Below are 12,751 nucleotides of genomic sequence, written 5' to 3'. Positions count from 1 at the left end.
CCCCCTGAGACGATACGGATGTGTGTGGGGGAGGGAAAAGTACTCATTATCGCTCCAGTTGACGCCATTTTATCGTACTGACCTTGGTGGTCGTTTCGAGAGCCAGCTCTGTGTTTAGACTAATGCTTCAAGGCGTCACCTGCTTACATAGCCGAGATACCGGGTGCTCATATTATAAGGCAAGGTTATAAAACCAACTTTTAAGATCATTTTAGTGAAAGTTTCATGTTCCTATCTCATAGAATTTAAGAACAATGATGAATAAATAATTTTCGAGCAAAATTTAAATGGCCGGCTGAATATATTACCGCAGGAGCCGCGGCCGCGGAATTTAAATGACCACGTCAAAAGGTTAAATATAATATTGTAAGAATTTTTGTTTGTCAGTACAGCAGAAGAGTGGGTCTGAAATCTTCCAATCTTTATCTCTAGATCTGACTATGCATCTATGGAGCTACATCAGACCGTACGCCACATGTTCACAGTTGGATTCATGTTTCTATCATAACTCTTACAAAACGGTTTAACTTAAAAACCACATCATAACTTAAGGACACACACACACACACACACAGACACACACACACACATATATATATATATATATTTCCTTTTCCTATGCATTATCACGTTTGCAGATTCATTGGTTATTAGCTAATTTTGAATAGAAAAAAGAACTTGAAAACAAAATTACGGTGCAATGGCCATTCACCGGGGAGCACATGGTAGCATAGTGGTTAAGGCACTATGCTACAAGTCGGAAGGTCGATGAGGTCATTGGATTTTTTCAATTGACCTAATCTTTCTGGCCGCCCTATGGCCCTGCGGTTCACTCAGCCTCCAACAGAAATGAGTACCAGGAATTAAATAAATAATTTTCCTGGGGAGCCGACTGTCTCTCTAGATAATGTGGGACCCTCAACATCTCACAACCCTATGGGCCTTCATGCCCTGTTACAGGGATAGCTTTACTTTTTTTTTTAACTTTGAGCATTCACCGGTAAAAGAGAACTTTAATTGTTTCTTGCATCCTGTTGTGTATTTAATCAATATTAGAGTCAATTTTACCGACCACACAACACATTTTTTTTGTGTGGTCAGTAAAATTGACTCTTATATTGGTAAAAGAGAAGTTCATTATTTGAGTATATTATTTGACAGAACATACCAATAAGGATGAGATGTTCACAGTGATGTGTCAGAGATGCAACAAGGTGACTTTCGTTGACTTCAGCTGCTTCTTCAACAATCACTGCAATAACACAGTTCATCTATTACGCAGACACACTACAATACTTGCAAAATTATATTTAATATAACTTAATAAATAAAAGACTGAATATTGGATCGCAGAACTGACATGAAAATTATTTAAGATCTCAGCGGTGACTATGAAGAATGCTGTCTTCTGAGCTGTGGCACCATGCAGATATTGTGTAAACTGACATTCAAGAGGAACGTATCACCTCCATCTTCAGGGTATAAAAATCCACGAGCGAGGAAGAAATGTGAGCAGGTGACTGCAGCTGATACATTCCTCCGAAACGTCAGTTTGCACAATACCTACACAGCGCCACAACCCGGAAGATGGCATTCTTCATGAAAATTATTCTTTACGATATTATGTTCACTCTGTTGTGTCCTTAGGAAGAGCTAACCTCAATCACTAGACAACCCATGTCTGAGTCACTTACTTTATGACAGGGAGTTCACCGCCAATCAGTTCATCTTTGTGCCAAGCCCGATTGAGGCTCATGACCAGAGATTTTTTTTTCAACTAAATCCTTACATACTCATGAATAGGCTTCACCTTTGTCAAGAGTATGTATCACATAACTACAGCTACATATGAGTACACCTGAGGTGAGGCTTTGTTGAAGGGAGATAACAGGAAAATATGAAATAAAAATTGTGATAAAGCATGCACAGATCTGAAACAAAGATAGAAAAAGAGGCGAAAATTTTATGCAATAAACATAAACAATAAACCAAGTTCATGAAAACTGAAACTGAAAACATGGAATTTGTGAAACCAGTTTGTGCCTACTGCTAGCACCATCTGTAGAGTGAAAATTGAACACTCAAGGCACTTATAGAAACCCATGAAGAATCTGTCACATCATACAGATCTCCTCTGTGAATTGGTAACTTGAGTGCTGACAAGGGGGATCCACATGGCAGAAGTTAAACAGCAGACTTTAGGGGCATGAATAAACTGCAGTAAATGTAAAATCATATGGAAGTAAAATTCATGGTAAGGGAACCTATTCCTTCTGCTTTATACAATAACTGTACTCCAGTCAGAGAGAGCTACTAATTGCTGTTCCCTTTTCATAGTTAGGATATAGTTCCAATGTACATGAGGGCCCGTTTCAATGCACAATAAGTATTACACAAGGGAACAATTACATAGTAAGACCTTACTAATTCTGACTAACTGTGAGCGAAATTTCTTCTAAATTAGTGAAAGACCAAAATTATAGAAGCCCTACTGAAAACAGGTTCAGTGAACTTATAAAAAGGACTTCAAGTGTGTTTTTAGGCAATACAACTTTATTTTGAAACTTAGATTGCATATCATGAAATAAATATTTTGGTTTGCGTTCCCCTTTCGCACTGTTCTTCCGCTACAACTTCCTGATCGTGATTATCAAGGTTCTAATGCACAAAAAGAAGTTATCCAATTTATAATGAATTCCAAATTAGTGAGGTTTCACTGTATTCCTAAATTTAACAGTTCTTAAAGAAGAGAGTACATAGTAGAAATTTGTAAAACACCGTGCTCTATTCAAAAAGATGCACTCTTTCACGTAAGACATTTGATTCTTTTAGGATATAATTTATCTTTAAATAATCAACAATTTCTGTATTGTGGAAGGAAATCTGAAAAAGTTTCTATTCTCTCCCCTAACACGAAACACAATAGTCAAGAGTTTCATGACAAACTGTCCGTACAAATTACTTTACATGACAATTAATACTCATAACTCTTCTTACCTATTTTGGCTTTAAGAGCCTGCAGCAAGGAATGCAGCTTGGCAGCTCCACTAGTCGTCATAGCAACAATCAGTGAATCTTTAAGTATGTCAAGATCATTCATCTGCTGCGCTTCTTCATACATCCTGGTTTCACGACGTAACTCTTCTTCTTGTTTACACAACTCCTCAAGCAAAGCATTTCTGAATCTGTCCACCCAATATCTGTAGAGAATCCACCTTTCTTCTGCCTGCAATTGCCATAAGTTCCTTACTTGCAAAAGACGTTCCACTGTACTCCTGTTTTCATTCCCCTTATGGCAAAGCTGTCTCTTGATATAGTTCAACCTCAGTTTCAAGTCCTCACACATATCCTCCACCATGTGCATCCTGTAAACAAGGTTTGCATCTTCTCTAATTTGTGTCTGCAGGTACTGTTTTTGTAACTCATACCATTCTATGTCTCCTTCAAGCATCTCTAAATCTAATGTGAAAGTCAGAAAAGAACGATGAACGTCAGGCTGTGATTCCAAATCATCTACAACATTCTGACTCCGGTTCTCATTATGATATCCTTCTGCCTCATATGGAGGCACATCATCATACATTCCATATTCAAGCCATTCAGTAAACCGCTCTTCAGTAAGCATCTTATCATGAGATGCAAAACAATCTAAATGTTGATCGCGAACTATGTCCACTTTATTTAGAAAAGACAAAGAAATAATTCCTTGGTGGCTGGCAATCATTTCCAGATAATACAGAATCCTCTGCATGACTTTCCTTATACCAGATATGTTGTAATAGATTTCTCTTATTTCATCACACAAATCTCCTTCTTGCTTGTGACGCTTCTCTCTCAAGTTGAAGCCCTCTAGAATTTTGCTCTTTGATTGCCCACCAACTCGCACAATTTTGTTGGTGACTGCAATAAGTCCTTCTAGGAACTGATCCAAGGCATGATTTGTGTAGCACACTAGAAGGATTGGATTGCGAGAAGCATTCCATATAGGGGAATTTTTTAGGAGTACAGAGGCTACTTTGAGTCCTAGAAAAGTCTTCCCTGTTCCTGGTGGTCCCTGTATAATGACAAATTCTTTTGTAAGGGCTGATTTGAAAGCCCTGTACTGAGAAACATCAAGTTCCAATTCCAATGGTCCTGGCCAAGAATCATCTTGCAAAACACAAACTGTCCTACCATCTATATCCAACAGGACGCCTCCCTCTGAACACATGTACTTCGGCAGATCGGCTGACATTTCTGCATGAATGATATACTTCTCCATTGGGAAGGATTCCTGTTTCATGGTCTGTAATGCCTTCAAAACATGGTAATATGGTTCAAAATACACCTGTGATTCGGCCATCACAAATTCATTTGAAAATAAATCAATATAGTCACAAACATCTGAGCCTTCACACAGCTTGACGACAATCTTTCCTTCCTTTAGATCCTCCAGATCTCTGTACATCACAGTTCCAAAAATTACATTCGCAAAGTCATTTCTTGAAAACAGAACTAATGAACCAAACAAAAGTCGTTTTGAATGCTCCCAGTTTACTTTCTTGAGACGCTTGTTTGGGTCAAAACAAACAACCAGTCCAAATTGGTCCTTTATAACCTTACGAGTGAGAAATACCACCTTATGATAGATTGTTACACTTGTAAGTTTTTTAGTCATCTTCTTGTTGGTCATGTTTATATAGCCTGAAATCCCTTCCCTCAGAGGTGAAACAAAATCTTCACGCAACAAACGAAACTGAGTATCAAGATAATGATTCACACTCTCATATGCCCCATCAATGATGTTTGGTCTAACAAATCCTGGCTCTTCAGCGAGGATCTCTTCTGCATTTGGGTATATGCTTATTTTCCTGAAGTCATCCTGTTGAATTTCTAGTGCACATATATTCACATCCTCCTTTTTCTTCCTTTTTTCATCTTCAATACAGACTTCATATTGAGCCTTGATATGCACAAATTTTGCCTTCACTTCATCAAAATTAGACCATGAAAGCTGTTGTCCTTCAAAATTTTTTATCAACATATCAGTAATCATGAAAATTTTTCCACACCCTTGAACTGCTTTACTTGGCAGGAGACTAACAACAGTTTCCAGAAAAGTCATAAGATCTTCAAAGAAGTTTCCAACATTCTCTTTCCTCTTTTTGTTCACTTCAAGAGGAATAAGAGCTATATGTTGTGACAACTGCTCAAGAAATTCATGAATACAAGCCAGAGACAGAACAGCAACTTTGTTTTCTTCCAAGTCCGCTTTACTGAGTTTTGATAAAACTCTTACAATTAGAATTAACATATCTGGCTTCAGTGGCTGTTTTAAGAGTGTTTCAAACTCACGCCTTTGTTTGGCTAACACCATAATAATATCATATGGCTCTTCATCAGCTAGTTTTTCAAGCTGTCTGCACCCCAGAACACACTCTCGCTCCACTCCTTGTTGTGACAGTCTTTGATATTGTTCCTGTGTAGGAGCAGCATGACCTCCACTTTGATGCCCTCCTTCTGTATTAAGTCTATCATGACCTGCCTGTGTCTCAAAAGACTTTCCTGCCTTGTGAAAGGTATCTGAAATAATTTCACCCTTCAGGCATCCAGAATTAGGCTTCTGGTTTCTACTTTTACTATTCTTATGTTCAGGCACTCTCTTCCATCCAACATCATCAGCAGAACAATAAGACTGACTTCTTTCTCCATCATGTTTTCTATTTCCTCCCTTTCCAGGAAACAGTTCATATTTTAATATGCCACCCAATGTCTGGTCTTCTGTAGGAGGTAGAATACATTCTCTAGGTTTGGAAATATTCTTTTTCTTCTTAGATAATGCTTCATACTTTCCATTATCCTTTATTACTGAAGTGTTCCCGAAATGGTCCAAAGAAGTATCTCTTTTCAGCGGTCTCGATTTCTTCCTGGATTGTAATTCATTACCAACAAGGTTCTCTGTGCTTACAGACTGGGCTGACAAGCGTTTTATCTGCACATTTTCTTCGCCAGACCTAGAATCCTGCTGTGCCTTCACATTTGCAAGAGCGGCGTAGAAACCATCAGCCAAACTTTCAGCCATAGTTCCCCTTTAGAATCAACATTTAGGGAATCTGTTGATAAAATATGAAACAAGCATATTGGAAATAAGTTAGAGGGTTTAGCATGCTTTAAAATAATAAACGATAATGAACAAAAGATGGGGATAAATGAATAGCAGGGGGGCAGTAAAACACACTTGTGAGACTTGAGGTCTTCTTACAGTTAGTAGGATAAGCAAATGTTTCAGAGGAACCTGCAATCTCCATCACATCACATCACATCCCAGAAAACAAGAAGTCTTCCAGATATTTGACAGAAGGGCTGTCTAACTCATGGCACATAGGCAGCACACAGCCTACAAGTTGGTTTTGTCAGCAGAAGATTGTCCTTCCATTCCCCAAAATGTATGCTAATGTTTTCCTCCTCTTTAAGAAAGGCATGTAATCTCAACCCTCTAAAAACGTGCTTGCTAAATATACAGCACTGCAATAGGAAGGTTATCAACCTGATACTAGGCACCAATAAAACAGGCAACATGGTAAGTCTGCGTGAATCTGATAAGAATTCTTTATACAGAGTGGCGCACAAAATGGTCCAGTATTTGATTCAGTATTAATTATTCAACCATGCAATGAACAATGTTTTGTGTGTATGTAACACACACTTACAGTAGATCATGGAGATTAGTTCTTACTCTTACTGAGTGTGCTAGTGTCACGCTGTTCCTGCTCAGGCTCCAGTTTACACAAGATGGTTGACAAAGGAAAACTGTCTGTATAACACTGCATAAAAACGTGTCATTCTTTACTGAAATTAGAAGTGTTGTGGTCACATGGAGGCAGTTTCATGCCCATTTTCAAACGCAATGGGCGCTCTCATTCAAAACAATTCATAAATTTTATAAACAGATTCGTAATGATGGTTCAATGTTGGTGACAAAATGTCACCAGCCTTCATCTGCACGTTCTCTGGAGAAAATTCATGATGCCAGAGTGGCGCTGCAAAAAAGCCCCAGTAAACCAACAAGGAAGACTGCGGCACATCTACAGACATCCAGGCACTTGGTACAACGAATATTCAAAAGTTATTTGAATTTTTATCCATACCAAATAACAGTGTTGCCAAAACTTAACAGTTCAAAACACACAAATTTCAAAGAATGGTACGTCCTGGATGGACTCAGATTAATGAGGTACTGTTCAACAATGTTTGGTTTTCTGCTGAGGCACAATTTCCACCTGAATGGTGTGGTTAAAATAGATGGTAGCTGCAAACATGTTGAAGAAGCAGTCGCGGACAGCCGACAAGGGGTGGTCCTCCAGCTTTGGGGTTGGGCATGGGGCTAACAACTCCTCACCATAAAAATAATCTTGTTACGAAAATTTGCAAGAAGCCTCAGACCTGGATGGAATCCTTGGATAAATGACCTAAGTGAAAGAATATGGATATGAAATTTGGTACTTGGAATGTTAGAAGTATGTAAATTGCAGGTTCGCTCAGGGCAGTGGCGAAATAAATCTCAAAATATAAGTTACATTTAGTGGGAGTACAGGGGGGTTAGATGGGGTGGAGGTGGCACCGAACCAGCAGGTGAATATATATTTTTATATAGAAAGGAGACTGAAAATCATGAATTAGGTACAGGTTTATTCATACATAACAGAATCATATCAGCAGTTAAGAGGGTGGAGTTCACTTGTGAAAGGATATCACAGATAACAGTAAGAGGCTGCTGGTGTGATATCGTTCTGAATGTTCATGTCCCAACAGAAGATAAAACTGATGATATAAACGTCAGGTTTTACGAAGAACTAGAACACATATTTGATATTTCGTTATGTATCATATAAAAATTTTGTTAGGAGATTTCAATGCCAAAGTAGGTAGGGAAGATACTTTCAAACCAACGAATGGGAATGAGAGTGTGCACGAAATTAGTAATGATAATGAGTTAGAGTAGTAAACTTTGCGACATCAAAAAATGTTACGGTTAAAAGTACGATGTTCCCACACTGTAACATTCATAAATGTACTTGGACATCTCCTGATGGGACGACGCATAACCAGATTGACCGTATTTTGATATAAAGGAGACAGCATTCGTGTATACCTGATGTCTGATCATTCAGGCCACCAGATTGTGATACTGACCAGTACCTGGTGGTGGCAAAGGTTAGGGAAAGACTGGCAGTGAGTAAGCAAACGTCACACAGAGTTCACATGCAGAGGTTCAATCTCAGGAAATTAAAGAAGGTAGAGAGTACGCAGAATCGTGTTGAACTCCCAAATAGGTTTGCAGCTTTGGAAAACTCAAGACACTGAGGTGGATGTTAACAGAGCTTGGGAAAGTATTAGAGAGAATATCAACATTTCTGCCAAAGAGAGTCTAGGTTACTATGAACAAACATAAGCCATGATTTAATTAAAGATGCTCAAAATTATTAGACCAAAGGAAACAAACTAAACTGTAGTGAGTACGGGATCCAAGTGAAATAAATGGGGATAATCTGAGTATAAGACATGAAACCAACAGACATTTCAGGAATAAAAAGAGGAAATATATGAAACACAATATGAGCTTGCAATGAACAGTAAGAACAAGAACATTAGAGACCTGTATAGAAGAATAAATGATTTGAAGAGGGTTTACCAAACTAGAATTAACTTAGTGAAGGACGAGAATGGTGAAACTGCTTGCAGATTCCCATACCATTTTGAATAGGTGGAAGAACTACTTATCTCAGTTATTGAATGCACACAGGGTCAGTGATGTTAGGAAGATAGAAATACATATATAGCTGAGCTGTCAGTACCTGATCCTAGCCCTTTTGAGGTTGAAAGTGCTATTGCAAAATTGAAACGGTATAAATCGCCAGGTAGTTATCAAATTCCGGCAGAACCTGTTCAAGCAGGTGGCGAAAAATTACATTCTAAGATCCATAAGCTTGTTACTTCTATCTGGCATAAGGAAAAATTGCCTGATCAGTGGAAGGAGTCTTATTATTGTACCAGTTCACAAGAATGGCGATAAAACTGACTGTAGTTAATTATCGGGGGATATCACTGTTATCAACTTCATATAAAATTTTATCCAATAATCTTCTCCCAAGATCAAGTCCATACATAGATAAAATTATTGGGGATCATCAGTGTGGGTTTTGCCATAACATGTCAACTACTGATCAGATATTTTGCATTTGTCAGATACTGGAGAAAAAATGGGAGTACTCATACAATGAGACAGTACATCTGCTATTCACAGACTTCAAGAAAGCCTATGATTCAGTTAGGAAATGCATAGTAAAGTCCATATAGGTAAACACTTGTCTGATAATTCTTCTGTCTAGAATGGTCTAAAACTAGGAGACACTCACTTTATTGCCACGACTTTTCAACTTTGCTTTAGAATATGCCACTAGGAACGTCCAGGAAAATCAGATGGGGCAAATTAAACGGGATACATCAGCCGTTGGTCTATGTTGATAATGTGAATCTACTGGGTGATATTAAAGATACCAAAAAGAAAAACACACAAACTTTAATTATTGCCAGTAAGGAGGTTGGTCTAGAAGTAAACACAGAGAAAACTATTATGTACTGCTGTCTCGTTACCAAAATGCAGAGCAAAATCATGACATAAAGGTAGGTAATAGATGTTTTGAAATGTGGCAAAGTTCAGATATTTGGAAACGACTGTAATAAATCAAAACCTGATTCATGAGGAAATTAAGAGGAAGACTGAACTCAGGTAATGCTTGCTACCATTCAGTCCAGAACCTTCTGATTTCTCATCTGCTGTCTAATGACATAAAAATTAGAATATACAAAACTATAATTTTGCCTGTGGTTCTGTGTGGATGTGAAACTTGGTCTCTGACATTAAGAGAGGAACAGAGATTAAGGGTGTTTGAGAACAGGATGTTGAGGAGAATATTTGGATAGAAGGGAGATGAAGTGACAGAGGTTGGCAAAACTACATAATGAGGGGCTTCATTACTTGTACACCTCTCCAAGTATAATTAGAATGATCACGTTAAGTAGGATGAGATGGGCGGGGCATGTAGCACGAATGAGGGCGAAGAGAAATGTATATAGGATATCGGTGGTCAAGCCAGAAGGAAAGAGACCACTGGGAAGACCATGGCATAGGTGGGTGGACAATATTAATATGGATCTTGGAGAGAGACAATGAGATGGTATGGACTGGTTTGATCTGGCTCAGGATAGGGACCAGTGGAGGGCTCTTGTGAACATGGTAATGAACCTTCAGGTTCCATAAAATGCTGGGAAGTTCTTGAGTATCTGCACAATTGGCAGCATCTCAAGGACTCAGCTCCATGAGCGAGTGAGTGGTGTGGTTAATAAACAAAACGTGTGATTTTGGGCATCAGAGAATCCATGTGTGCTTCATGAGAAGGTACATCATGCACCAAGAATTACAGTGTATATCACCTCAATTGATATACTGCTATGGGCAATTTTTTTAAGAGACAGTGAACAATGAGCACTATTTAAGCATGTTGCAAAATACTTTTGTGCCTCAACTTCTTGCTACAGGTTTGCCGTTACAAACTCAGTGATTCATGCAGGATGGAGACAGGCTGCACACAGCAAATGCTATTTTGAACTTTGTGCATGACACTTTCAACTCGCATGTCATCTCAAACCAATTTCCTGATTGTTTTGCATGTACTCGTACACAGAACTGAGCCCCGAACAGTCCTGATTTAAATCCATGTTGACTACTTTCTTTGGGGAATCCTTAAGGAAAAGATTTCTCCGAAAAAGCCGCTAACATAATGGAATTGAGAACACAATTCATTCAGGCCTGCAACAGGATACCTGAGGATATGTACCACAGAGCAATCAATAATATCAAAGCTCATGCTGAAGTTGCCAGACATAATGGTGGTCATACTGAGCACTTGATTCACAGAGGATATATCTCCATGCAATGGTCTTTTTTTTAATGTTAGTTTCTAGTATTGTAACTGAAATAAAGATTTCATTAATAGATCAAATACTCGATCTATGATCACAAATACATACAGGTAACATAACAACCAAAATTACTTTCCATGTTCTCCAAGAGAAGCAACAGGAAATCACAAAGTATTCACTCAGTACAAAATACAGATCTGACTGTAGACACATTACAATAGGATATAATCTTGTCTTATTACCAGGTCCCTTGATGTAATACAGAGCTGGGTACGTCGACAGTCGAAACAAGAACCCAGTACAACAGACCCAAAAGGGGGAGAGAATTGGGAATCATGTAAGGAGGCTCTTACCAACTACAGAAAGGATATTAAAAAAGCCAAAGATCTTCATGAAGGTGGTCTTGTCACATGATCAAAGATGCACCAGGCTGTCTGACTCATGAAAGTCATGGAAAAACAGGCACTAACAGGGTTAAGTACTACAAAGCTACTTGATGTTCAACACACTCATGCTAAAACTGAGCCTCTAAAGTGCTGCAGCCAAAATTCCAGATTCAAGGGTAAATAATGAATTGGCAGGGACAGCTGGACCTGGGGGTGTGTGTGGGTGTGCAAAATAAAACCCACACTCCAGCATGGACCTCTCCCCTATGCTGCATATTTACCTCCTGTCTGGCATATGTACATATTCCTGATGATTGGAAATTGCTGAAAATGACAGTTACGGTGCTGCACGTACTCTGACTACTGACATGACGTAAAGATTCAGAGTAGAAAGTCTGCTTAACCTTGTGGACTTGTCTATTATTTCCTACCTTCTCCCACTATTTTGGCTGTGACTTTCTTCCATTATCAGTAATATGAGCCACACAGTAACAAAAATGTAATTATACCTACATCAACTTCATCCACAATTTTAAATCCCTAAGAAAATTATATGATCAAACCACACAGCTAGTCACTTTTGTCAAAGACTCTTAACTGCTCCTACATGTTATGAGTGAATCTTCTTCAGTGACTGAGTTTCCAGAATTTGTTTTTGGGCCTTAAGCAATATTATGTGCATTAGAATTCTGCTATTGGGAGTTACAGCAGCAATCTGTGAGGATTGTTGGGCGTGGTCAGCGGTATTGCGAAGTTTCCTCCTTAACTGAATGCAATGTATTTGGGTTTACAAAACCTTATGTAATAATAATAATCATCAATCAGTCCTCATATTATAACCATATATGACACATACTCTCAGCTTGAAGAGTCAACTGCTTCATTCCTGAATCCTTCAGGCAAATTTTCAAACATCTGTCTCTATATTACACATATTCTCTGACCTTTCTAAATACTAGAAACACTTTCCATTATCCCATACAGCAGAGGACTCAAGATTTCTTGAAACTTTCGCTGCGACTGACACTCAGAGGATTGCAACATTATTTTAAAACATTTTGTTCTTTGACACTTGCAGCCATTCTTAACTTCACAATAAATTAAAATATGTTCTGCACTTCACCAAACCACTATAAAATTGGTCACAAAAGGAAATTCAACTTAACTCTAACAACATCAGGTATGAACTGAAACATTGTGTGAGCCACAACACCCTACAGGATGTCTCCACTATTAAACAAATCACTAAAAAAACATAAAATCATATCTTCTCATCCCTTTCATGTCCCAACTTTCCAAAGTACTCAAATGGCATTAGGTTTTGTGGAAAGAACTTGTAAGAACAAGCTCTTTATTTTATTTTGTTGTAAAATTATTGGACTTTTTCTGAATCTGAACTTGGC

General features: G+C 38.4%; 1 protein-coding gene across 1 annotated transcript in view; it reads right to left on the bottom strand.

Moving 5' to 3' along the window:
• Window positions 1-12,751, bottom strand: part of LOC111861610 (NFX1-type zinc finger-containing protein 1) — a 76,246-nt gene that overhangs the window by 62,576 nt on the left and 919 nt on the right. Inside the window, exons 2-3 of the mRNA XM_033750390.1 lie at window positions 2,998-6,092; window positions 1,169-1,252 (exon numbers count right to left, since the gene is read on the bottom strand). Of these exons, the coding sequence (XP_033606281.1) occupies window positions 1,169-1,252; window positions 2,998-6,061 (3,148 nt within the window). The 5' untranslated portion in view covers window positions 6,062-6,092. The remainder of the gene's footprint in view (window positions 1-1,168; window positions 1,253-2,997; window positions 6,093-12,751) is intronic.

Source organism: Cryptotermes secundus, unplaced genomic scaffold, assembly GCF_002891405.2.
Source record: "Cryptotermes secundus unplaced genomic scaffold, Csec_1.0 scaffold4367, whole genome shotgun sequence".
NCBI classification, from domain to species: Eukaryota; Metazoa; Arthropoda; class Insecta; order Blattodea; family Kalotermitidae; genus Cryptotermes; species Cryptotermes secundus.
Note: the sequence above shows the minus strand (reverse complement) of the source record. Positions and strands in the feature narration are given on the sequence as shown.